At 36.9% G+C, this 27096-nt stretch overlaps 2 protein-coding genes and 1 long non-coding RNA gene across 7 annotated transcripts; 1 reads left to right on the forward strand and 2 right to left on the reverse strand.

Annotated features, from left to right (window-relative positions):
- Window positions 1-4239: 4239 nt before the first annotated feature.
- Window positions 4240-10055, forward strand: LOC130749055 (protein N-terminal asparagine amidohydrolase). Of its 2 annotated transcripts, XM_057602331.1 has the most exons (9): window positions 4242-4434; window positions 5189-5365; window positions 5969-6033; window positions 6165-6264; window positions 6364-6402; window positions 6502-6696; window positions 7215-7393; window positions 7907-8026; window positions 9620-10055. In XM_057602331.1, the coding sequence occupies exons 1-9, from the start codon at window positions 4372-4374 to the stop codon at window positions 9723-9725; spliced, it is 1044 nt and encodes a 347-aa protein (XP_057458314.1). In that variant the 5' UTR covers window positions 4242-4371; the 3' UTR covers window positions 9726-10055. The 2 variants fall into 2 exon arrangements, with proteins under 2 accessions (XP_057458315.1, XP_057458314.1); XM_057602332.1 differs by lacking the exon at window positions 7907-8026 and having other exon boundaries at window positions 4240-4434.
- Window positions 10056-12793: 2738 nt separating this feature from the next.
- On the reverse strand, window positions 12794-21708 carry LOC130747324 (protein FLX-like 1). Its single transcript, XM_057600222.1, has 4 exons — window positions 20997-21708; window positions 20301-20464; window positions 20062-20144; window positions 12794-13115 (listed from the first exon to the last, which is right to left on the reverse strand). The coding sequence occupies exons 1-4, from the start codon at window positions 21626-21628 to the stop codon at window positions 13011-13013; spliced, it is 984 nt and encodes a 327-aa protein (XP_057456205.1). The 5' UTR covers window positions 21629-21708; the 3' UTR covers window positions 12794-13010.
- Window positions 21709-23561: 1853 nt separating this feature from the next.
- LOC130748865 (uncharacterized) lies at window positions 23562-27070 on the reverse strand. Of its 4 annotated transcripts, XR_009022793.1 has the most exons (8): window positions 26894-27070; window positions 26728-26807; window positions 26501-26578; window positions 26116-26188; window positions 25260-25392; window positions 24892-25032; window positions 24565-24718; window positions 23562-23778 (listed from the first exon to the last, which is right to left on the reverse strand). It is a non-coding gene; the product is annotated as an uncharacterized LOC130748865 (long non-coding RNA). The 4 variants fall into 4 exon arrangements; XR_009022792.1 differs by having other exon boundaries at window positions 25260-25389; window positions 26501-26807; XR_009022794.1 differs by having other exon boundaries at window positions 23562-23775; window positions 26501-26807.
- Window positions 27071-27096: the final 26 nt, after the last annotated feature.

Below are 27096 nucleotides of genomic sequence, written 5' to 3' on the forward strand. Positions count from 1 at the left end.
TCTCCTTCAGTCCAGACTCCAGACCATATAAAAACTCTCATTTCTTCACTTCATCCTAACCCTAGCCGCCACTCACCTCTCTCTTCACTTCCCAGACCATATAATTTTTCTGGATTATTTGCTTGATCTCAGTCTTCTTATTTTTTCTACAATTTTTTTTTGGCTTCTCAGCCCGGTATACGTGGCCCGCACAAACCGAATCTGAAAAACCCGAGTCTTCTGAGCGAACGGTGGCAGGCCTAGTGGTTCGTCTTTTTCACCCGACCGTACTCATCCGATGGACAACCCTATTTGATAATATGATTTTGAACGTTTTAAATTAATTTTTTTATATGAAAAATAACCATAATTATTAAAAAATAACTTTGTCAGCATACATCTTAATGATAGAAAAGTCACAATTGACTTTTATTAATTATTCTAATATCATTAGATGTCAAATTAATATAGTAGTTATTTTCGAAAAAGTCACAATTGACTTTTGTTAATTATTCTAATGTCATTAATCACTACTAAATGCAATATTAATACATTAATTATTTTCAAAGATATGAAATTATTTAATATTTAAATTACTATAAAATTAAAAAATGTGAATATGACATCATATACCTACTAATTATAGTATGAGAGATAAAACTTATCAAGAAAGACATAGAATGAGGGGTGACACTTGTCAGAGTTGCCACTTTTTAGTTTCGAAAATAATATATAGTATAGGATAGGATTATACTACCTCCATTTCTTATTAATTGTCCACTTTGAAGAAAAAATTATGTTCCTATATATCTGTCCACTTATATTTTCAAGAGAGCATAAATTGATATTTTTCCAAGTATTGCCCTTGTGGAAACAATAAATGAAAAAAGATAAAATGTATTCTAAAGGGTAAAAATGGGAAACAAATAATACTTTTATGAAAATTAACAAAATTAATTGCACTCCTTAATATGTATATTTCTTCTTTTACCAGACAGTTAAATAGGAATAGAGATACATTTTCCTTTTGACTTAATTGCACTTTTGGTCCCCCAACTATGGCCTTCCTGCGAAAATCGTCCTCAAACTTAAAAATGACTGAAATAAAAGAAGAAGTACGACAGTAGTACCAATGGTCATCTATCCTTGGATTCAATCCAGGTAAAGAATTTATGTACAATATGAAAAATGACTATCTGCATAAAAATAAGGGAAGTAAAACAAATAAACATAAAGAAAAAAAATTGCACAATTAATTATGATGTGCTTGACTCAAAATGTCCCTAGTTGAGTTGTCAACTATCACAACCAAGGTCGCGACATACGATACTAAAAAGGTGTAACCAGAGGAGTTTTCACGATTATTTATTGAAATCTAAATATTGAAAATAACGTAAAAAATATCTTTGAAACCAAATTCAAGATTTGAAAGTCTATTATGCGTAGGGAAGGTGATATCACCCTACTACCCAGTTGTAATAAAACGGTTAGCTCTAATTAATTGTGGAAAATACTTTTGCTTTAAAAATATTTTTTTTGACCCCAAAAGAAAATATTTTTGTCTTTTTATTATTTGCTTTTTTGATTCAATTAAATAAAAAAATTATTTACAAGTTAGACCCGACAAGCTTTCGAATCTTGCTCCTATTTATTACCCTAGTGAAGTGGAGAAGTTCTGATATTTCACGCTCCATTATTTCTTACTATTTATTTTTCATTCAGTTTTTCTTCTTGTCTCTCTAACTAATTATTTGGTAGAGAAGAGAGAATGTTACTTTTTGGGTTAAAAAATAATTATTTATAATATAAAACACTTTATGGCAGTCATAAACCGATTATTATCGACACCGAACTACCAGTAAAGTGCGATTTAGGTTTGAAATAGTTATTTGTTATATAAAACACTTTCTGGCGGTCATATGTGAGTATTGGGTCCCAAACCGCTAGTAAAGTAAAAAAAAAACTTGGGCTAACACATCTCCCTTCAATTTGGAGAAACCACAATAAGTGGTGGGTCCCACTCACCAAACAAGAGAGATTCTCCATTTCTCCTCGATCTCTCTTCACTATTTCTACCCTAACAAACAAAAGGTAAAAGTGTGGAGTGTAAATGTGTTAAGAAAGTTTAACTCTTTTCGGGAAGAGGAAGGAATCAAATTTGAGGTGGTAAAGTTCACAACACACAACAAGTAGTTGAATGAAGGCTTAAAAGCACTTTTAGTCCCCCACGAATGTGATGTGTGCAAATATGGTCCCTAAAGTTTAAAAATTGCATTTTTCATCCCACACATTTATCTCCGTTAACACTTTTGATCTTCCGTCCAATTCCATCCATTTTTTAACGGTTTCTGGATTAAAAAAAATAATAATAATAGCCCAGCCATCTGAACCATCTTCATCTCCTTTCTCCAGAAAATACAAACAAAACCTTTACCCTTCTCAATTCTCCACACCACCATCAATAATAGAAACTAAACCTAGATTCTCCATATCCATTCTCCATACCACTATCATCAACTTACTCTTTTCACTGTCGATGACCCCTTCCTCTCTCAACACTGGTGCTAAGAATCTGGGTGTAGTCAGATCTGGATTAGGAGAGACTGTGGGACGAGATCGAGGGGTAAACGAAGGGCGCGAAGCGACTCAGCATGCAATGGTGATGGACGAGATCGGGACTGGTGACGGTGGTGGAAACCTCTCTCGCGACCGCACCTGTTCTCCCAATTTCTTGCTGCTCCGTCTCTCTTACCCTCGCTCTATTTCTACGCTGGTCAGAACCTGGGTTTGTTTCTCGGCTAGGAACGAGGTTGAGGCAGGATAAAAAACAATGAAATTTAGGTTTTCCAAATTGGGGTTTGTGGGTTGGGATTTTTGGGTGAGGTTTGTTAATTTGCTGGCTCTGAACTACCGAATCCATGTTGAAAGAGTGTGAAGAAGAAAATTGAAGTAGCGAAGATGAAGCAAAAATCTGGTTCAAATGTAAATGTCTTGTTTTGTAATATGATCTTTCTCGTGTTCTGTTTATTGTCCCTTTGTACAAATTGTTTTTTTTAATTCCCTTCAAGTTGGATTTGGCATGGTTTCGTTTGATGAGCTACATGGTTGAGTAATGGAGGTTGTAAAGGATATGACCTTCAATTGTTTTTTTATCTTCATTGTAATTTCTTCAGATCTATTTATTTTGCTGGGTTTTGGTGAAGATGATGTAGAAGGGGGAAGAAATTTGGGGAAGATGATGATGAGGGGGGAAGAATATGCACATGGTGGAAGAAATTTGATAAAGAATGTGGAAGAGAGAAATTGTGGTTCTTTTGAAAAAAAATTTTTGAAGAATATGATGAAGATGATAAAAGGATGTATGAAGAAGTGAAGAATTTTCTGGAAAATCCATAAAACGTTAGTTTTTTGATGGAAAAGTGATGAGGGACCAAAAGTGTTGACGGAAAGTAACGTCGGGGACGTATTATGCTATTTTTAAAGTTTAGGGACCATGTTTGCACATATTGCATTCGTAGGGGACTAAAAGTGCTTTTAAGCCTTGAATGAAATGTGATTTTATGAGACACGAGACTCAAATAGTCAATAGTTACCCCACATTTTAAGAAGCTCTTCAAACTTAACAATATATTTGTTATAGGGTGAAATGGTAAAAGAGAATTTGTGAAGAGAGAGTTTGTGAAGAGTTGTGAGATCCTCCTCAGTTTGGTTTGTAAACTCACACAAAAGAGAGAGAAGAATTTTATGGATCCCGTATATTTTTGGTAATCTCTTCAAAAGGCGAAGGATAAACTATAGCAAATAATATATATCAATATGATAGATTTATTTATATAAAATAAATATATCTGAAATATATTAATTTATGTTAAATAATTTTCTATAAAACATTTATATACTTATATAAAAATATATAGAATTAATTTATAATATTTTGATATTTAGGATAAAAATATCAGTTTTTATATACTATTTTATATTCAACCAAACGAGATAAGAGATATATCATATCATTCTTTCTCATCTATTTCTATCATATCAATTAACATATAAATCTACTTTATTCCTCACATCACGTTCAAAAAAATAATAATATTCCTCATATCTTTTTCTCTACTCATCTTCTCTCTTCTCTACCAAACAAAGCATAAGGAAAATTTTAACAGTGTTAGATTGATAGGATTTAATTACAAAATTTTACAACTACAAGGATTTAATTACAAGTTGAAAGAAATTCTAAGGACCTACTAATTATTAATTTTACTCCTATGCTTCTTCTTCCCAAATGACACCAGCTCCACCACCACTGGAATCAGTGGCAGTAACCAGAAACCGCCACCATCAGCAGCTTATTTTGAACGCCAACTGATCTTCTTTCACTACCCGAAAATCATGATCTTCGTTGATGGGGTTCCATTCACCACGCATTCATCATCCTCAACATCTCAGCCTCAGGTAACCAACTCCTCCTCCTTTTTCTCCTTTTCCGATACCCTTTTGCCTGAATTTCATAAGGAAGTGAAAAAGGTATGATTTTTCTGCAAACTAATTTGCGCCAATTTTCTGACCTCATATCACTATTTTTGATTAATTTGTGTATATAAATCAGGGTGTTCTAGTAGTGGATTGTTTTGTAGAGAGTTGACTCAGTAAATGTTTCAAATTTTTCAATATTTGATTGAGAAGAAGCATAGGCATGGGAAAAAAATGTGAAATTGAGACCAATTTTGTTTAGATTTTGGGATCAGGACTCAGAAGGGAGAGAATTGAGAAATGGGGTTTCTCAATCTTCTTTTCAATTATTTGTATTTCTTTAATTGGCAATTGTTCACCAATTTCACAAAAAATGCTGTTTTGTGGCTGTTTTTGTTTTCTTTTATATTTGGATTTTGGGACATTGATTTTCTTTTCAAGGATGTGGCTTAATCAATTAGTATTACCTAGAGAACAAAATCTAAGGTGGAAAAAGTGAAGGTTATCTCTTGACCTTCTTCACTTAGGTGCATCATAGAAAGCATGCAATGATGTAATTTATAACTCTCATACTGTGTCATTGTACAAACAACAACAACAAAAGCCTTATCCCACTAAGTGAGGTCGGCTATGCCGTGTCATTGTACAGCTCCTGTAAATCTTGACTTATTGTTTGGATGATAGTAAATTAGGTTAGGAGCTTTGTATGTAAGTATGAATTTGTTTTTATGAACAGGGGATGGATATTTTGATTGCTTTGTTGGGAAATCCCAGTCTGGTATCTGCCTCAAACTCTTTGAAGGCTAACCCAGAGAGGAAGTTCTCAGATTCTGAAGAGACTAGTCCAGAGAGATCAAAATGTGTTTATATATTCCAAAGAGAATATGCTACTGTTGACCCTGCAATTGTTGATGTATGTAACTTCTTAACCCTTTCTAATGTCATCAAACTAATATATATTAACTCAAAAATTAAAATTTCCTATTTTCTTTTGCGATATGCAAGAGATAATGCATGTTAATTGTAATTTGTAAATATAAATTTAATTTTAATTAGGTCATGCTTCATTGTGGCATGCAAATAATAATCGTTTGCATGCATGCACTTCATACTTAATTGGACTATGATGCTATGCTTGGATGAATATAAATGAGACAGAAATATAGAGAGAAAGGGGATTTGGAAAACAAAAAAGAGCACTTGACTTGTCTGGGTGGAGATTAAAATGAATAAGGATTTTTTTTTCTGAGGTCCACCAAAATAGTGTCACTCTTCCTTTGGCAATATTCTGTACGGAAGTCTGTGGGTTTTGCACCATTTCTCATTTTACTCGGTGCCAACCTCTCGACCAGTACTTAGAATTTAGTGGATTATTTCAAATTTTAATCGATTAAAATCAGTTCATGCAGCTGCACAAATTTCAAATTTTACTTTTCAATGGATTGTCTTGCAGTTCTCTTCTTGACATAGTATTTCTGTGCTTTTTTGTCCTCCGCGGCTCTCCTCACATCACTAGTTTGTTGGCACTGATGAAGCGACAACGTGTGTTGGCATTGTTATCCGTAATCAAAAGACTGGAATGTAAGGGTTAAGGATTAGTTACTAAATTTGATAAAAGAGACTACTGTACTGCACAGTGTATATTAAGTTTTACAGATCCTTTCACCAAGTGTTTAATTTCTGATTTTATTATTTTTAATTTGACATTACAGGACATCAGTTGCCCATATGGATTCCCCTAAAATTGTAGAAATGGGCCTCTCTCAAATGTTAGCTCTACTTCTTGACGACAGTTTGGACACTGTGTTGGATGTACTTTTCCTTTTCTTTATTTCTACTTTCTATTAGTTGGTTTGATGACTCCCTTACAGTTTACATGTTTTTTAAATCTGCTTTATTAAAACGTTGTAGGTGCACCTAATTGGGGGTTTTGAAGATGTTTCACTGCAAGTCTGGCCAGGGTCTTCTGCTTTGTTGTTGATTTTTCAATTTGTAGATTACACTCAAAGACTGAAGAATTGAAGTTGAATCTGTTGAATTTTTTTGCAGCATGCTAATGGTAGTAACTCTGTATCAGAAAGCCAGGCAGATTTGGATGGTTATTCCTTTCCTTTGTGTTCAAAGATTGTTCATGCTTTAGGGTCAAGAGAGGAGAAGTTTCATGTTCGAACGATGTGTGTTCTTGGGCATAATACCAGAAAGGATTCTGATGGAAAAACTTACCCCATTTTTAATGGATTTGTGGTTAGCTCTTTCTTTTAAATCTTTCCATTACAGCTTGTTCATTTACAAATTACAATGTGATAAGCCTCTTACTTTCCATCACTACAAAACATAGATACCTTGTTAATAGTTTAGAGTAAATATGTTTTTGGACCTGTCAATTTTAATCATTAAATTGTCAACCTGGACTGATCTACATATTCACTAATACACTCACAGATATTTCTTTCTACCACTAGTGGATCTGTTTTGGATAAATTAGTCAGTATCATACTGGATAAACCTTAACTGGATAAAAGCAAAACAGACACTTCCAAAATGCATGTTCATATTGGATCAATGCAAATCATGGTATCCAGAGAAACACTTTTTAGAACAGACACATCCACGTAGGATGGTGAAAGTACTTATGGTAACATGATGCATTTTTTGGTTTCAACTGTTTGGCAAAAGCTGTTCTAGTCTTTTCTGGTTTAAGAGTTACATGAATTTTCAAACTTTTCAATTGGATTCTGATTTCTTACTAAACACCATTTCAGGTGGAGACTGCAACCGGAGTTGTTATCCCAGCAAGTTTTGATAGAAGCTCTAGATGTCCCGATGAAGTTGTCAGAAGAATACGAGTATCTGCTTCTTATGAAGATACCAGTTGGAATGGGAAGTTACTAGAGACATATGACTATAGCACTGACTGCTTCAAAATTGCACCTTGTCGCTGGTAATGTATGAAGTTTCATGAATTCATCTTCAAACTCTACACATAATAATATGCTTATGAATTCAATACGATGACGAAAACAAATAGCAATAACCAAATCCTATTATCTTCAAAACCTACATTTAAAAAATGCTGATGAACCCAATATAGCAATAACCTAAACATTTTCCCACTAGGTGGGATTTATCTGATCGAAAAAATTCCTCTAAAATGAGATTTCTCTGAAGTAAACATGTAAGGTGTCTACCTTTGAATCTTTTGGGGCTTAAGATTAAATCGTGATTTACTTTCAATTAAATAAAAGGCAGATAGATACACCTTTACTCGTTCACTTAGAGATGAGCTCACATTCGAGGATCCTTTTCCATGCATATTGGTAAAAAAAACATTTTCTTATTGGGATGTAGTATTATATGTTATTTTCCCTGATTGATGGTCTTTATACATTGATGCACAATATCCTTTTATCTTCCTTTCTAGCACACTAATGCTTCTGGGCTCCATCTTATTTAGGACTCTTCGTCAATATCATATTGCTTTGTCACTTCAGAATTATTCTGATTCAGAACTTCTTTCTATCTGTTCTACCTCACCTACTGCTGAGGGCCCAGATTTTGTGGATAATTTAAAAAGGTAAAATATATGGCTGATTCTAATTTTAAATGCTTTAAGTTACTCTCCTCTTATTTCAAAATTTATCAGTCTTAAAATGGATAACTGATAATTTTTTGAATTATTGTCTTATATTTTTGTGAACAGTCCCTTGTAAATGTCGGGAATGAGGAATATGAAAATATCCTTTATTGAATTACTTGAGTCAATTTCACTCAGCATATTAGGTTAATAGGTTTATATATCATTACTGTCCATGATTTTCAAGAAGAAATGCCAAATAAGCTGAAAGCATTCTCTAGGAAACCAAGGTAACAATGCTGTTTGAAACTAGCTGCTTATTTAATGATGAGTTAGTTCAAATAGTTTATGTTTCCAATGCCACTTGACCAATTCCAATTGTATGTGAGTTCCTACACTCCCCCAAGACAGTGAGTAGGCATTCTCCATCCTTAACCTTGGATATTATGTTCTCACATTCTGTACAGCTCAGCCCATTGGCAAATACATCAGCTAACTGAGCTTGTTTGGCCACATAGGTTGTTCACATCAATTCATTCTCCTGTTTTCCCTTTATCGTGTCCATCCACATCCATATGCTTTACTCGCCATGTTATATGGGGTTGTGGGTTGTGCTAATTGCAAATTTATTGACGTAGTAGAATTGTATCTTCATCCTTCCAAGTAAGAAGGTGAAATCAAATTGCTGTGAATCCTAGCAAAAGTTATCAATGAATGCTTAAAAAATATTCTGACCATCTTTGACCACTAATCTTGTCTTACATCTCTCCATTGATTAATCTTGGAAGTACTTATCGGGATACACCGATTTACAACCTGTATTCTTCTTTCATGCTGGTAATCGCACTCACTCCTAGTTTTGGTTCTTGTCCATTGCCTCCATCTCAGCATTCAGATTGTTTCCGTATTTCATTGGACAAAGCCTTGGATATGGTGGTAGGAATGACAATGTTATTTAGGCGTAGTTTGAAGGCTTTGTGAAACGGTTTGAATTTCTTAAAGTATAGGAAGTGTGCAATGTATGTCTGGAGCTGATTTTCTCTTCAATGTTGAAATTTAAACTTATGAGTAGCCATTTTCACATTTCATATATCCGGATCTGATTTTGGGGAAATTGCACCGACCTACACTAAGGTTTATCATTGTTGCACTGACCTCGCCCTCGCCTCTATTATTTAATAAGACACCAACCACCCTTACTTTATTGAGAACATTGCACTAACCTCCCATTAGTTTTACTATCATTGCATCAACCTCCCCTTAGATTTATCATTTTAACACTCAACACCCCTCTGTCTTTCTAAATGATATATGAAAGAGCGGAGGTCCGTGCATTTTGCAAACTAGAGGGGAGGTCAGTGCAATAATGTCAAACCTCAAGGGAGGTGAATGCAATTACCCTCTGATTTTCTTCTCTGATACATTCTCTGGCAGAAGCCCAAGATTGTTTGCTAGATTAAAATCATTTGCTCTTCTCTATGCATTTGAGTAGACTACTAAACTGATCTAAATCTATGTACTGTCTATTGTTTTCCAGAACTTCATATATTTATGAATATCACTTGAAATAATGATCACATTTCCCATTATCAGGCAATGGAATTATTTGATTGAGCATCCATACTGGACAGAAACCTTCCCCAAGAGACAGCCTCGAGTTTTTGCAAGGAGTGCTGATGGAAGGTGGAAAAGATGTTGATGACATTCTACATTGCTTGGGCCAACCCTTTTGAATAATTGGGTTGCCTTATTTTAATGTTCATCTCTCATTAGACATTTCATTTCCCATTTTTGCTGTTAGTTATCAAATTGTAATCGCCTGGTTTAGATTATTGTTTTCAACTAAAATGGTATGTAATTAGCATGGTCCTGGTGAAACTATCCACTTGGAAGGGAGTAAAGAAGGAATTTGCTTAAGCTAGGATGAAACGCTATGCTATTTGGATACCTGGTGACACAGCTGTTCATGAACATTAACAATACTTTTCTTATAGATTGAAATGAAAGTTAGCGAACGCACAAAATGAAAGTTACCTAAACACACAAACTAATAATGGGAAGAGAAATGCAGTGAATATATTTTTTGGACCTGCCACGTGGAAATTACAAGTGAAATTGGAAAAATGGGGCATGGGAGATTCAAACTCAAGACCTGTAAGTAGCAAAACACGCATTTAACCGGTTCAGTTACATACATAATTGATATATACATCAAGCAAATTTAATTTATATAATTTCCTTGATCATCATCAACTTCATATATTCCTCTTCATCTCTCCAATCCACTCAGGAACCTCTCCTGAGAATGCCTGACTGACGGAGGGGTAGACGGTGCACTGTTTGAAAACATGAGGGGTAGAAACGTCGACAAAAATAGAATAGGGGCAAAATTTGCACAAACTTGAAACATCAGGGGTCAAAAATGCTTTTTAGCCTTCATATTATAATGATGATGTGAAAGGATGCAAGGCTAATTATTTGCGAACATTGTTCTTTCCCATTATTTGTGCCTCCTAAATTTTAGTAGAATAATATTAATTTTTTTTTACGGTCGGAAGAAACTCATTTATTCAATAGATAGACCAACTACCTCGGACGATAGAATACCCCTCAAACCGGGTGGGTAGTCTTCGATCCACACTAAACAAGGAAATGAAAGGGCAAATTTAGCTATAAAGTTAGCGGCCAAATTACCAGTCCTACGAACATGCAATAAACGAAAAGAAACAAAATAACGAGACAAGAACACACGATCTGCAATAACTGAACACACGAAAATGCTTTATTTTAAAAGAAAAGAAGTTTGAATTTATTCAAAAGCTCAAATTATCTCAAAAGTAACAATTTTATTCTATTCTATAACAGTAATATTGTTGAATCCCAAATCTACTTTTGAAGATGGTTAGTTGAAAAGGATCATGACTTGAGGTCACTTTGGGTATGTTTAAGTAAACAACATAATTAAACGTTTATGGTAATAAACATTTATTGCATGAGTACTTATTTATAAGCTAACTTGATAAGCTTATTAAAATTAGCAAAAAAAAAGTTAATAGGTATAAATGATTATTCATGGTGGTGTTCTAGGTTTTGCGTTGTTTGCAGTGTTGCGTCTACATTTGAGGGATGAGGCTTCGTATTCTGCTTGGGCACGCTAGAAGAAGGAACCGTCAGTTAAGCTGTCCAATAATGTTGTCGCTTGCGTCGTCTGTCGCTTCATCCTCTTTGACTACCGCTCTGTTTCACCAATCGTTGTTTGGGTCGCAATCCATCACGCCTTCTGTGGTGGATGGTGATCTAGATGGTGCACGATGGTGAGGACGTGGTTGTTGATGGTGCAAATGATCCCACGACAGTGTGTGGAGATGGTGTTGCGCTTTTTTTGGGCTCCCTTTCAGTCGTACCAACAGAGGATGATCATGCAGCCAAGTCGCCAGCGGCTAGTCTTGAGGATGGTTGTTGTGTAGGCGCAGGTTAAGGGATTTCAGATGTGGTGTCCTATGCCTAGTTAAGGGAGTTGTTTCAAGCAATGTAGGATGGTCAGAAACATCTAGTTCCAGCATTGTGGGAAACCAGGTAGAGGGACTCGCTTTGGCTTTGTTCATATGTTATTTGCAAATGATGAATGCAAGGCCAAAGCCATGCTTGATGGTTTTCGTCTCGGTGGGTCTTCCTTGTTTGTTTCAGCAGCAAAGGTCCTATTTTGAAGTGTGGGTCGTTGCATATTGGCACTGCTACAGGGCTTGAGGCTGTTCATGTGATTGGGGCGGCGTCGTCGGTGACCCGTTTGGACTATAAGTATGTTGACAAGGTGGCTGATGAGGTGACATCGCTGTTGATGGTGGATGGGAAAGCTGATATCGCGTGTGCTCAAGTTGGTGGGTTTGTTGTTTTTGTGATAGGTGGAGAGAAGGCTGTTGATTCTGGGTTGGGTGGTGTTTCTAGGTTTTTGTTGTGTCTGGGTTGGGTGATCTCTCCAGACAAATCTTCTTCATGTACACTGCCCAAGAATCGAACTTTGGACTAAATGCTTAAGAAGTCTAACTATCTACGAATTGTGTTACTAACTTTGTGAGGTTAGGTTTGATTTTGATGTGCACATGTCAGAGGGTGGGGGGAGTAAAATTGCACCATTATGATTTATGATCCCCAAGGCCAGGCAGGTTGCACTGCTAAAATATGCTAAAATAGTGGGCCAAGCAAATTGCACTTGCTAATCCACAATGCTATCTAGGTTGCAATGGAAAAGCCACATGCCATGTAAATTAAAATTTCACAGGTAAATCATCTGGGGTGAAGTAGGTTGCGGTGGAAAAGTCGCAAGCCCAAATTGTAATTTTTTTTTTAACTGTGATAGGTAGCCAAATATTGGATTTAGATGCTCTAGTACCATCTTACAATTCGGATTAAACCTCACTTCCAAAATGCTGAGGATTTCAAAAGCATTTATAAGCTGTGTTAGCCTTATCTACAATCCATGTGAGATATCAACACTTAACCAATAACTATTCCAACATATTGCATACCTTGAACTAATTCAAAGAACTTCCTAGAAAGCCTATTACAGGAAAAGGATACAAGAACGTCTTTTCTTTTCTTCGTTTTTCCAAGGGGAAATGGGTGTAGCAAGCAGCTAATATTTACATTAAATCCAACTATAGTCGCATAATTTTGAAACTAAGCAACCTTAAATTATCCATAGGTGATAGGAATAAAGGAAAAACTTGAGCTAAAGACATAACGAGCCGAGTCACAGGGCGCCACACCTCAAGAAAAGTTATTATACAGCAAAATATCCATTAATTGACACCATATACAAATATCATCCATTGAATCATCAATCTACTATGAACCTTTTAATAAAGTACAACTTCAAGGAGCATCTAATAGACAATTTCCCATGATGTACAAAATTCTTTAAAACTCAGTACCAATCTAAGTTGTAGCCCAAGACACCAGTTATAAGATAACAGAATAGACGGATCTATCTGTGTCCTTGAGCTCGCTGCATGTCATATGCACCCCAAGCACCAGGTCCAGGTCCAGGTCCAGGTCCATACTGAGGAAAATTCTCTGCACCAGGCTGTACCTGAAAATCGCTAGTATCAGTACAATATCCAAAACCAAAAGGCAGTAAAAGAGCGATGCATAACCAAGTAATGTTCATGAAAAAAATCTACACGACAATTTTGGCATCCACAGATAACGAATGTAGGTTAAAACAGTTGATAGCCAGGAGCCATAACAAAACCCGAAACCAAAAAAAATTGATTATGTAAAGCTTGCACAAGCATAGTGCCATAGTATTTAGGTAAAAACTTCATATCAAACATAAATACTACAATAGTTGACATTGATATCTTAAGAGGAAACCTAGGTAAATGGTAGAACAGGTTTCCATCTACAAATATACAAACTTCCATCAGTGGTGAAGAAATCTATTGGGACTCTGTCACCAAAAAAGACAGGAAAAGCTTAGGTCCCCAACGTTTACTAATGCCACGATTTTGGTCCCTCACCTAATTTAATTACATGAATGGTCCCCGACGTTGTAGGTCGTGTGCAACGTTAGTCCTACTGTTTATTTCTTAATGGAGGAGACTTACGTGGACGTCTAGTTGGAGAGTAATGTTGTAATATTGTGTAATTCAGAATTAGTCCTTCAGATTTTATAAGGTTTAGAGTTTAGTCCTTTAGTTTGTGAGCTGAGCTGGTTTTAGTCCTCAGCTAATGATTAGCTATAAATGTTGTAATATGCATTATGATTGTGCGATCAATGCTAATAAAGTTTTTCCCTCTGTTCATTCTTCTTCTGATCTGAATGTGCTTTTCTTGACTTTCTTTCTTCTCTTACAAATTGATTGTTCCTAACATAGCATTGATTGTGATAATCAATTGCTTCAAGGTGATTTCTGAGACTGAAATCCAACAGTGGTATCAAGAGCTTGACGATCCGGCGACCGGCGACGTGAGCCACCACCAGTGCACGGCGATCTACGGCGGAGTGTGAATCAGTCACAACGGAGGTGCTTGCTCCGTTGGTAGCTCCAGTGGAAGTGGACGCTTCTTTGAAGGTGATGGCTGGAACGAACGGCAATTTCCCAGCTTCGTTGTCGGTTCTTGACGGCAAGACTGATTGGGAACGTTGGAATACCCAGATGCTCGTAATCTTCGGGTTCCAAGATGTTCTGGAAATGGTGACTTCTGGGTTGGAGGCTCTACTGGCGGAACCCACGGCTGAGCAGAGAGCAGCTCACAAGGAATTGAAGAAGAAAGACATGAGGGCTTTGTTCATAATCCATCAATGCGTTAACCCTGCTAATTTTGAGAAAATTGCAGCGGCGAAAACGTCGAAAGAAGCCTGGGATATTCTGACCAAGAGTTACGAAGGTGTGGCAAAATTGAAGAAGGTCAAGTTGCAGACCCTCAGAAGACAGTATGAAGCTCTGAAGATGGAGAAATCAGAGACGATTTCTAAGTTCTTTACTCGGCTTCAGACCTTGACAAACCAAATGAAGACGAATGGAGAGACCATGAATGATCAAATGCTTGTAGAAAAGGTTCTTCGATCTTTGACTACAAGATTTGATCATATAGTCACTACTATAGAGGAGTCTAAGGATCTTGAGACTATGAAGGTGGAAGAGCTTCAAGGGTCATTGGAGGCTCATGAAATGAGGCTAAACCTGCGAGATTCTGAGAGAGAAACTGAGCAGGCACTGTATGTTAGAGGCAGTACTAGCAAGAAGAAATGGGGTAGCAACTCTAAGACTTCCAAGGAGAAGAATTGGAAGAACAAAGGTGCTGGAAAATCTGCTAACAATGAGGATGATGGTGACTCCAAGAAGAAGGTGGATTCTAAGGAGAAAGGGTATGATAAAGACAAATGGAAGAAAGACAAAGGAAAGAAACAAAGTGTTCAGTGCTATGCTTGTAAGAAGTATGGTCACTATGCCTTTGAGTGCAAGAACAAGAAGAAGGGCAACAAGCAGGATGGTGAAGATCATGCATATTCTACTCATGATGATGATGATTCTGATGAGGAACAGGTACTGTTTGTAGTTCCTGATGACCCTGTTAATTCTTGTTCTGGTAAATTGCTTAAAACTCCTAGTTGTGAAGTTAGTCATTCTGCTGTGAGTTCTCATAAACTTAGTGAGAATACCTGGTACTTAGACTCAGGGTGCTCCTCTCACATGTCTGGCCACAAAGAGTGGTTTGTGGATCTTGATGAGGAGAGGAAAAGCAGTGTGAGGTTTGCAGATAATAGCATCATCACTGCTGATGGTGTTGGTAAAATACTGGTGAAGAAAAAGAATGGTAGAAAAGCCTACATTCCAGAAGTCTTGTATGTCCCTAGTGTGAAGCACAATTTGATAAGTCTAGGGCAGCTATTAGAAAAAGGGTATTCTTGGAAGACTAAGGGGAAGAAGCTACTAGTGTATGATCCTAAGCATAATCTGATTTTGCAATCAGTATTGTCTGGAAATAAAACTTTCAGAGTTGATCTAGATACTAGTGGAGTACAATGTTTGTCTGCAAAGATTGAAGAGGTTGATAAATTGTGGCATCTTAGATATGACCACTTGCACTTTAAAGGGCTTCATCAACTTCATCATGAAGATATGGTGAAAGGTCTACCTCTGATTAAGGGTTCAGGGCAAGTTTGTGAAGATTGCCTGTTGAGTAAGCAACCAAGGAATTCCTTTGCAAACAGCAAGCCAGTGGAGTCCAAGGTAGCTTTGGATGTGGTTTTCTCTGATGTGTGTGGGCCTTTTGATGTTACATCATCAGGAGGGAATAAATATTTTGTTTCCTTCATTGATGATCACACAAGGATGATGTGGACTTACCTGCTGGAGAAAAAGTCAGAAGTGTTTGCTGTGTTCAGGAAATTCAAGGCCCTGGTTGAAAGACAAAGTGAGAAGAAAATCAAGGTATTGAGAACTGATGGTGGTGGTGAATATGTGTCCAAGGATATGAAGCAGTTTTGTGAGGAAGCTGGCATCTATCATGAGATCACAGCACCATATACTCCTCAGCACAATGGTGTGGCTGAGAGGAGAAATAGAACCATTGCTAATATGGTCAGGTGTATGTTGAAGAGCAAGGGTTTACCAGTCAAGCTATGGGGAGAAGCAGTTTCCACTGCCACCTATATACTGAATAGGTGTCCCACCAGGAAGTTAAAGTCTTTAACACCTTTAGAAGCTTGGACTGGAATCAAGCCTAGAGTGAGGCACTTAAGGGTATTTGGCTCAGTATGTTATAGACATTTACCTGATCAAAGGAGGAAAAAGCTTGATGACAAGAGTGAGAAGCTTTTGTTGGTAGGATATCATTCTACTGGAGCTTATAGGTTGTTGGATCCTATGACTAATAAAATAGTAGTCAGCAGGGATGTAGTAGTTGATGAATTAGCTACTTGGGAATGGAATGAAGATAAATCAGAAGCTTCTAGTTCCAAAATCAGCTATGACTTTCCTGAGTTGAATGTTGACATAGGGAATGAGGGTCATACTGAAGCAGTACCACAAGTGTTGGTACCTCCAGAAGCTACTGTGAACCAGAGAAGTCAGAGGGTTAGACAATCTTCCACAAGACTCGGTGATTATGTTCTTTTTCCTGACAGTGAAGTCACAAATGAAGGTGAGTTGGTACATCTATCACTGTTTGTGGAAGCTGAGCCAGTGAGTTTGGAACAAGCTTTCAAACATGAGAACTGGGTTAATGCAATGAAGGAAGAACTCAGTTCTATTGAAAGGAACAAGACTTGGAGCTTAGTTGATCTACCAAAGGGGAAGAGTCCAATCTCAGTTAAATGGATCTTCAAGACAAAGTTGAAACCAGATGGTTCAGTGTCAAGATACAAGGCTAGGCTTGTAGCTAGGGGATTTCAACAGAAGGAAGGTCTTGACTATACAGATGTTTTTGCACCAGTGGCTAGAATGGAGACTGTGAGGTTGGTTGTAGCTACTGCTAGTTTGAAAGACTGGAAGTTACATCAACTTGATGTGAAATTAGCATTTCTCAATGGTCCTCTTGATGAAGAGGTCTATGTTAAACAGCCACCAGGGTTTGAAAGTCCAGAGAATGAAGATAAAGTGTTTAGGCTACATAAAGCACTTTATGGTCTCAAGCAAGCCCCTCGGGCTTGGAACAAGAGGATTGACTCATTCCTTAGCAAACTGGGATTTCTGAAATGTACATCTGAGCATGGAGTGTATGTTCAGAAGTCTAAGAAGGTTGGACTGCTGATTGTTATTTATATGTAGATGATCTTTTGGTCACAGGAAGTGATGAGAATGAGATGGCAAAATTCAAGAGTAATATGCAAGCTGAGTTTGAGATGAGTGACATGGGTGAACTTTCATATTTTCTGGGAATTGAGTTTCTCAGAACTGAGAAAGGGATTTTCATGTGTCAGAAAAAGTATGCAGTGGATGTATTGAAAAGATTCAATTTAGCTGAGTGTAATTCAGTTACTACTCCAGTGGATTGCAGTGTGATATTGACAAAGACTGATCAAGGAAAGCCTGTAGATGGAACATTGTTTAAGCAGATAGTGGGTTCATTGAGATACCTTTGTTGTAGCAAACCTGAAATCAGTTATGGGGTTGGTTTAATAAGCAAGTTTATGGAAGATCCCAAAGAGACTCATTTCCTGGCAGCAAAAAGGATACTTAGGTATATCAAGGGAACCCTTGACCATGGAATTTTATTTCCTAAGAAGGCTTACAATGTGAAATGTGAAGTGACGGGCTACGTAGATTCAGATTGGAGTGGAGACAAGGATGATAGGAAGAGTACTACTGGATATGTGTTCTTATGTGGTGATGCACCAGTGTCTTGGTGTTCTAAGAAGCAGCCGATTGTGGCTCTTTCCTCTTGTGAAGCTGAATATGTAGCAGCTTCATTTAGTGCTTGTCAGGCTCTATGGTTAAGCATGTTAATGGAAGAGATGGGTCTGAGAAGCTCTAATGTGATGAAGCTGATGATAGATAATAAGTCGGCTATAGACTTGGCTAAGCATCCTGTGGCACATGGAAGAAGCAAGCATATTGAAACTAGGTTTCATTTCCTAAGGGATCAGGTGACTAAAGGAGCTTTGGAGTTAGTTCATTGTCCAACTGAAAAACAACTTGCAGATTTGTTTACTAAACCTTTGAGGGTTGAGAGGTTCAATGCACTGTGTAGAGGATTGAACATTATGTCTGCAACTGAAATTCTGAATTAGGAGGGAATGTTGTAATATTGTGTAATTCAGAATTAGTCCTTCAGATTTTATAAGGTTTAGAGTTTAGTCCTTTAGTTTGTGAGCTGAGCTGGTTTTAGTCCTCAGCTAATGATTAGCTATAAATGTTGTAATATGCATTGTGATTGTGCGATCAATGCTAATAAAGTTTTTCCCTCTGTTCATTCTTCTTCTGATCTGAATGTGCTTTTCTTGACTTTCTTTCTTCTCTTACAAATTGATTGTTCCTAACATAGCATTGATTGTGATAATCAATTGCTTCAAGGTGATTTCTGAGACTGAAATCCAACAAGTAAAAGGAGGTATGAGAAGAGAGGGAAGCACGTGAGTATCACGTGAACTCACGTGAACCTTATATGAACCCATTATACCCAAATCTGAAACCCTAGGGATCTAAATCGTGTTACCTTCTTCGTTCTAGGGAGGTCAGGGGTTTGGGTATAATGGGTTCAGATAAGGGTCACGTGATACTCACGTGCTTCCCTCTCTCCTCATACCTCCTTTCTCTCTCCAATTGGACGTCCACGTAAGTCTCCTCCATTAAGAAATAAACGGTAGGACTAACGTTGCACACGGCCTACAACGTCGGGGACCATCCATGTAATTAAATTAGGTGGGGGACCAAAATTGTGGTATTGGTAAACGTCGGGGACCAAAGTTGCAATTAAGCCAAAAGCTTAGAACTCACAGGTACTGTATCAGAAATCACACATAAAATACAAGAGATGTGTAAGGGTGTTAAAGATGGCAACTTAAGATCTTCAAAGGAGTTAATGTGGGCATGCTTAAGCTGAACAAAGAGCAATGGATAGGGAAGCGAGAGCAGGCAGAAAAGACGGGTAAAGCTCAGAAAAAATGGATAAAATGAGAGAAAGGGTAGAAATGGATGGATCAGATTACAATTGATGGATAAAAAAAATCATCAATCCATTTGAGATCAGTCCAAGAATTACTACAAAAATCCACTTCAACCATGACTTATTAGTGGGTGTCAACCTTCAGTGACCATTACAAATAATGGATGAATATCCAATCTAAACAGCCCATCCATTATTAACATATTCAGTATTCACTGTTTTAAGATTCCTGACTTCAATGAGATTTATTTGAAGGAAAATTAAATTTTGATAATTCAGAATACTATAAAAATGTTGTCATAAATGGAACAGTGCAGTGAGACAGTGTGATTGAAGATCTTTTATTTTTCTTAAGGGTAGTGTCTCAGCAGAAATCATGTGCTGTAAGTAAAGTTAACAAGAGTTGCACGGTAAGAAAATTTCATACACAAATACATCCTGTTGTCAGCAATAAATTCTTATATGGGGTACAAACTTACAACCATTTACATGTGCAGTCCTGCACGTGGTGCAGTAGCAATGGTTGGACATGCACATTTGAATTTATCATGGACTTTTTGTTTTTCTTTTATCGCTATTAAAGCAGAGTCACCAGTAGATATCGAATGGACACTCTAGGCAATCCACCAATTAACCTTGATCCATTATTGAACTATTATAGTATTGGATGAAAAATGGATTCATGGATTATTTTGCGACCTATACGTGAGTAAGTATTAACATATTCAACTTATTGGTAATACATAGCAGGGCATTATCTGAAGTGCTGAACAATCTCAAGATTTTCCGAGAAGCTTAAGTGAAAGTGATTTACTGAGAAATGAAAACGAATAGATATCCTTGCGTTGCAGGTCGACTCAGACAAAATGCATATTATAAGGTCAACTATGCTCAAGATACATTTCAAATATGACAAAACTTACTGGATTCATTCCATAATAGGCAGGGTAAGGATTTCCAGCATATCCAGTCTCAGCATTCCCATAATTTGCATTATACCCAGGACCTACAAATAAAGTCAAAGCAAAGGACAGCACAAACAAAGTTACAACAGTGGTAGTCTTAATTTCCATTTTAAAGAAGCAAGAATTTAGTCAACTAATCAGCACGAATTCCAAGAGGCAAGGCAATTAAAAGTACATAAACTCTCAGAATTGCATACCTGGATTCCCAGCTGCAGCAGCAGCGCGTGCTCTCTTCTCTGCATTCGAAATCTCTGCGCGGAGCTTCTCCATCTCCCGAGCCATTGAAATCAATTTCTTCTCCATCACTTGACCATGTTCATAGTTTTCCGCAAATCCTTTCTTCTCATATTCAATGGCAGCTCTAAAAGCCAAGAAGCAATAAGAAATAAGATTAGCGCTCAAAGTAACTGGGGCTCTTGGTATGTAACTTTAGTTACCGGATTCTCTAAACAACCCTGCCTATTGCATACTTAATTCACCATCCCAAGTCTCATAAATAATAATAACAATAATGATGTGACAAGTCACTAAACTGCGTACATGCTGCTCGCGTTCTTGGTAACTATGTGACTAGCACCCCCAATGTTTAAAACAAGATTTAGTATATGCATAATTTAATATACATACTATAGGTAAAATCAACAAGATTTTCATTTTGATTTCAATAGTCCAGCACTAAACATGATTGATTAGACATGACTTAGGATGTTATGGCATTGTTCAATCCATTTAACTAACCCCACCAAATCTAGTTCACGATTGCAACTCTAGCAAATAAGACTCGGTGTTCGGTTAACAAACCCATGTAGAACAACATAATTCAGAAAACAACAATCAAAATTGAACTATACCAATGTCAAGCTATATAACTAAGCATAACACTACCACACTACCTTGCACGTTGCAGCTCTTGTCTCATGGCCTCAACATCGGCTTTGAGAGCCGGCACCTGTTTCAAATCGTTGTTCATCCTGCCCAGGTCATGAGTCATGGCCTGCACCTGACCAGACAAGTCCTGCCGAACCACCGTGAGCTCCTTGATGTCAGCATGAAGCTGGAGGAGCTCAGCCCGGGCAGCCTCGGCGCCGCGAAGCTCGGCCTCCAGATGAGCAGACTTGTCACACAGCTCCCTCATTCGACCCTCGGTGTCGGCCCGGAGGGATTCATTGAAGTGCGCCATCCGCTGCAGCTCGTGCTGGGCAGCCTCCTGCTCCTGCTTCAGAGCGACGTGGGTGGCAGCGAGCGACTGGTTGTCGCCCAAGAGGCCCTGGATCTCTCCGTGCTGGGCGGCGAGGCGCTCTTCGATGACGGCCGCCGGGTGGAGCGGGAGGGGACGGGGGCCTAACCCTAACTGCGACTCGCGCAATTCTTCTAGAAACGCTGGATGGTGATGGTGATGAGGATGATGATGATGAGGGGGAATAGCTCCTCCGCCTCTTGCCCCGAACATTGGGTCGTGGACCGGCGGGGATAAACCGGCGTGAGGTGGATGATGCGGCGGTGGGCCGCGGTTCCGGCCGGACATGATTGAAATGCGAGTGGGAGAGTGGTGGTTAGTGCGTGAATGGAAGAGTGTTGCTGTGTGCACTGCGCTAACACGGAGTTGGGCCGAACCGCCTCATTGAACTTGGGCTTCCAATTTGTCTTAATTATTGTTTTATCCAAAACACATTAAAATTATTTGGCCCATCCGCACAATCGTGATGTCGGACAAAGAGGAGTGAGCACCATTTCTCGCTAATCAATCTACCGCCTCATTACTATCACGATGAATGAGAGTCAGATTGATCATCCAATCTTTCCTGAGAAGTTGTTTCACATTCATAAGCATAGGGTATGCTATATGAAAGCTTTCATCCTTCAATGTTGTAATTAGACCCGCACAAACAAGCTTCTTAAACCCACGACTCAAATCAAGGGTCGGCCCATCATGAAGAGCATAGGCTTCAACAAGAAAAGGATTCCAGCCAAGCTAAAGAATCCGGCGAGTCACTTGTCATGGCTATCACGAATAAGGCCCCCACAACCCAAACTATATATTCTTTTAAAATTTGAATCATAAATATTCTCTTTTAAGACAATTTTTTCAACTCGGATTTGGTGTAGACCAAACACTACCTTAAAGATGTAACTTGTAGTAAAAATCAAACTCTCATACTAGTGTTTTTTTTTTAAATTTCTCCATTTAAAATGGAGGAGATTTACACTTTTTTTATTTGAGTTGCTATGTTATCTTATGAAATAACTAGTATTTTTTACCCGTGCGATGCACGGGGGTATTCATTTTTATTTTTAGTGTAAACTTTTTTAAATGTGTTATTTTTGTTACTTTTATCCCAAGAAAGTTTATGAATTAAATATTAAAACTTCTTTTAGATATAAGAAAACTTAAACTGGAAAGTTTTTTTACGATAAATGTGTTTGAGTTTGTATTGTGGAAGGTAATAATTATATTTATTTGTGTTTTTTTGTTTGCTTCTCTTTTTTATGAACTGTATGTTTTTTTTTTTTGTTGAGTATCTGCATGTTTGTTTATTTAAATGTTGCACTATTTAATTTAGTTCTTATATTAAAATTTAATAGTTTTATACTGTTATATTTTTAAAATTATTAATTTCTTTTTAATCAAGTTCTATATATGACTTATAATTCTAAATTGTCGAGCATTTTTTTTCTCTTTTATTCTATCCTTAACTGGACCACCAACGTATCCTGAACAGGTTAAAAACCTGTCAAGAAAAAAAAAATATTCATAATTTATTACAATTATTAATCATAAATTGAAACTTGAAAGTTTCACATTCTATATTTTATTGAAGCGCCACTTTACTTTGTAACTTATGTCCCTTTATGCAATTTGGTAAAAGAAATATTGATTTACTATTCTCCTATTTCTCTTTTATAGCGACGAATAATAGCATTGGGTACAGATTGTAGTACAATCTTAATGCGCATATGGAGCTCACTTTTACAAAATTTGGTGCAATATTGGGCATATTCACAAAACTATGGTATACAGGAAAATTGAAAAAAGAGACGGCTTCATATTTACGTTGTTAGCATAATAATTAAATCTGGTCTAAGATCAGGAAGCATATGAATTTCGAGGTAGCCTTGTAATTAAGACTGTTGGTCTCTTAAGTTTGCACCCAGGAATAATTACATAGACAGTTAATGTTGGTCTTTAATGGTCCTATTGGCCTAGCTTCCTACCTGTGATAAAGTAGTTTCAACAGATCTGTAATACAAACTTCAACCCCTTTGACTTTAAATTTACATCTTCCTAAACCTTTGTTTTTCCCTGTTTTAAATTTATCTCTTTTTTTTTGAAAAAAAAAAACTTGGTTCCATTGTTTTTTATGAAGTAATTCTTTGGAAATTAAATGGACGCAAGACTTGTTTAACTAAGCTGAGGAAAGAAAGTTGAACAGCCACAATAACCGTTAAAAACTGGCCACTATAATGCCAGTCATTCCACTAAAAAAAAGACAATCTAGAGAGCTGAATCCAAAAGTTAAAGTTAGATTTAAAATGTAGGAGCTTAATACAGTGACGCACAATAATTATCATTCTGACAAAGTAATGCTCTACTAAATTAAGGGTAAATAGCTCCCAACTTGCACAAATTTTCTTCAATTTGAGGCGAAGAAGAGGAAGAACTATAGAATTCTCCTACTAAAAACAAAAGACAAATTATATGAGTCACTTACAAAGAACACATTTGAAAAGCCAAAGCAACGTAAACAAAATTTAGATAAGAGGCTAACTTTGCCGGTTAACTGTGGAAGCATAAAATCAAAGTGTATGAAGCATAAAATTTCAACAGCAATAAAAAGATAAACATAACATTATGATGAAATGTAACTGATGGAAACTCAAAAGCTTACTCAATGACTCTTAATAAAGTGCAATCAAAGTGTATAAAGCATAAAATTTCAACAGCAATAAAAAGACAAACATAACATAACGATGAAATGTAACTCATGGAAACTCAAAAGCTTACTCAATGACTCTTAATAAAGTGCAATACCATTAGACTTTATAACTGAATCTTAAAGGCACTTCACTTTGTAACTGACTAAAGACACTTTAAGCAAGATTAAAAGTAGGAAACATAACTGGCAATAAGCAATTATTTCTAATAGTTTTAAGCAAGTAGAAAAATAAGTAAATATTATTCATGACTTATCAACTAATGAATGAGGAAAGCATAACAAAAATTATGAGAAGGCAATTTTCCTGCATATAGCGTGGAGTTGTCAGATTCTTTCTACTTCAATGGTACTTAAAAAAAGCTATGAAGAAACACAATTTCATTAAACAAAAGATCAGTTGCGGCTAGTCATCCCCGTTACTTTTAGTTTTAGGCTACAAACCATTAAATAGTAATTTTAAATGTGAATTTTATGAAAAGGAATTTCATTTTGGAAGTTACTAATATATGTATATACTATACAGTACCTTTAGTGGCATGAAGTTTGGCTATACATGACCCTGGAGAAGGAGGGAGGGAAGAGAAGATTGAGATCACAGAGTGAGTCCTCATCTTTGACAACCCCCCTTTCTCCGCCGCTTGCACCCTGCCATGGATGACCCATCTTCTCAATCTCCCCTTCTTTGAAATCAAAACCATAGATTTAGCACCCAAGATTATTATAGTCTAATTGAAATCATGATAAACTAAAGGGTGATGTTATGATTCACCGTATTTCCAAATGAATAGCATACTTGTAATACCAAAAAGAAGGAAGAACAATAATAAGAATTTAAAAAAGAGAAATGAAAAACCTTTGATTGAATAAAAGGAAATTGGCTGGAGGATGATCGAGGAAAGAGTAATCGAGTAAATTTCTTCAGTTGTTGTCCTCTAGGAAATCCATTTGCGAGTTCCACTTAAACCAAACCACTCTAATAGTCATAGGATATATTCTGTATACAAAAAAGTAAAATGATGATCAGCAAAAATCACAGCTGCTACATCATAAGCTAAAGAAGCAGCATGTTGAAGACTAACTTTGATATCAAACCATAATTAAAAAAAAAAACTAAATTTGCCTCTATCAAAAACTAAATTTGAAGCATATTAGATTATCTAGAAGAGAAGAAACAATAAAAGTGAACTTGTTCTACTTCAATTCTCTAAAGTGAACTATTACCGCAATGAACACTCAACAGTATCAATTGCTATACCAAGTGTAATGGATTGATCACACCCCTCCTCCACTCGCGGAATGTGCGCTCACCCCAACCATGAAATCTCCATCTCCATTGATCCCTCCTCCTCCGCTGCTGGCAATGTAAAGCGAAGCGATTAAAAATTAAAAGGTCGTCTGAGCGAAAGAAAGAGAGGTGAAAGGGGTGAGGGAAAAATGTGTGGTGCACAGGCATGTGAATGAAGAAGATGAATTCAGCAAGTGTTTGAAGTTTGAACCCTAGAAGAAAGAAGAAATGGGCGTAGAATGGAGTCCTTGAGACAACTAACCTGGCAGAGAGCAACAAAGTGAAAATGAAAGCGAGAGAAAAACCTAACAGAGAAAAGGTGAAAATGCGATCAACAATTCACAGAGACATTAAAAAGTGAAACTATGAAACTACAGGACGGGAAGAAGTGAGATAAAACCAAATGTCGAAGTCAGACATTGAAACAATGGGGAAAGATCATATATAACACATAATTAACCTAATCAGATAGCCGTTTTTAAAACAGAAATTCCATAGAAGGCTATGTTTTCCAGATTTTACTAATTCTGAATTAAGGCGTCGAGTATGGGTACCTGGGGAGTGGTTGACATCATAAGCACCATTAGGAAACCCAATCACTGAAATTCTGAAAGAAGGGATCTCGAAGAATAATGAACTGGGAATGGGGAAGACTTTAATAGAATAAAGTGACAATCACAATATGCAAGTAATGGATTTTTTATAATTCGGAAGAAAACTTTTCCTTTGGAAGTGTGAATAATAAGGAATTGCTTCATTAATAAACCAAATCATGTCCAGTACATAACTTACCCAAACCTATGGTATTTGAAACCTCAGTGGTTCGATGAAAGGATTACTATCTCAATGTGAGATCTGAACTTTTCTGCATGAAAATGGAAGATTGGCTTAGTAATGTTAAAAACACAAACACGCATCATAAAAAGAGGATTTGATTAGCATTACTCAGTTCAGTGATTTTGTGAAGATACGGGCAAGAGCAAGGCTATATATATTAGGAGCAATAAGAAGAAAGAAGAAAACCAAAATTAAGGAAGGAAATAAAGTATAAACAAAACCATAAGAAGAAAGAATGGTTAGTAGAATATGTTTTTCCCCAAATTTCTAACAGAAGAATAAAGGATCAAGTAAAATCATAAAACACGAAACATATATGAAAATCAATTGAATCACGTACCTAGATAAATCCATGCCACCAAGAAAAATATTCACATCCCAAAGATGAATTTCCGAGGTTGAATCTCAAACACAAATTCTATTCACAAATAAGAAAAGAAAAAAAATCAAAGGCTCATTTGGAACGACATCAGAGGTAGGTGAGACCTTAACCTTGACGTCCAAAATTGGAATGCCTGTGTTGACAGATGATTATAAACAGCTTTTGTGAATGATTCGTTTTCTCACCCATTGGATGTGCGTCGCTTGGAATGGATGCGTTGATAGGAATGGGTTGTGGTTCAACAAAAACCTCAAATTGAAGAATGCTGCCAAATGAGATGAAGAAAATATGAGGAAATTAGAAGGAAGAACTCAAATTGAAGAAAGAAAGCGTTAAAAGATAGGTGTTTACCGGTGTTGCAATAATGAAGGAGAAGAACGCAATAGGATGTGCATCGCTTGGAACGACACAACTTTTCCAAACCCTTGCAAGCCTCACTCAATGTGCGGCTTTGGGTGAGACAGCGGAGGAGCTCCGATCTGGTGCGACCCGATTAATGAGAAACCGAGCGATTACAAAGGAAGCGAAGGAAAAATATAACGGAAGGTTGTGGT

Source organism: Lotus japonicus, chromosome 3 (assembly GCF_012489685.1).
Source record: "Lotus japonicus ecotype B-129 chromosome 3, LjGifu_v1.2".
NCBI classification, from domain to species: domain Eukaryota; kingdom Viridiplantae; phylum Streptophyta; class Magnoliopsida; order Fabales; family Fabaceae; genus Lotus; species Lotus japonicus.

What these genes read in the sequence shown, in the direction of transcription:
- LOC130749055 (XM_057602331.1), top strand. Translation starts at nt 4,372, where the DNA reads ATGATCTTCGTTGATGGGGTTCCATTCACCACGCATTCATCATCCTCA. An exon ending in CGTAATCAAAAGACTGGAAT is followed by an intron (nt 6,034 to 6,164) that starts GTAAGGGTTAAG and finishes TTGACATTACAG; the next exon opens with GACATCAGTTGCCCATATGG. An exon ending in AAAATTGCACCTTGTCGCTG is followed by an intron (nt 7,394 to 7,906) that starts GTAATGTATGAA and finishes CATCTTATTTAG; the next exon opens with GACTCTTCGTCAATATCATA.
- LOC130747324 (XM_057600222.1), bottom strand. Translation starts at nt 21,628, where the DNA reads ATGTCCGGCCGGAACCGCGGCCCACCGCCGCATCATCCACCTCACGCC. An exon ending in CAAGAGCTGCAACGTGCAAG is followed by an intron (nt 20,465 to 20,996) that starts GTAGTGTGGTAG and finishes CTTGGCTTTTAG; the next exon opens with AGCTGCCATTGAATATGAGA. An exon ending in CCTATTATGGAATGAATCCA is followed by an intron (nt 13,116 to 20,061) that starts GTAAGTTTTGTC and finishes AGCGATTTTCAG; the next exon opens with GTACAGCCTGGTGCAGAGAA.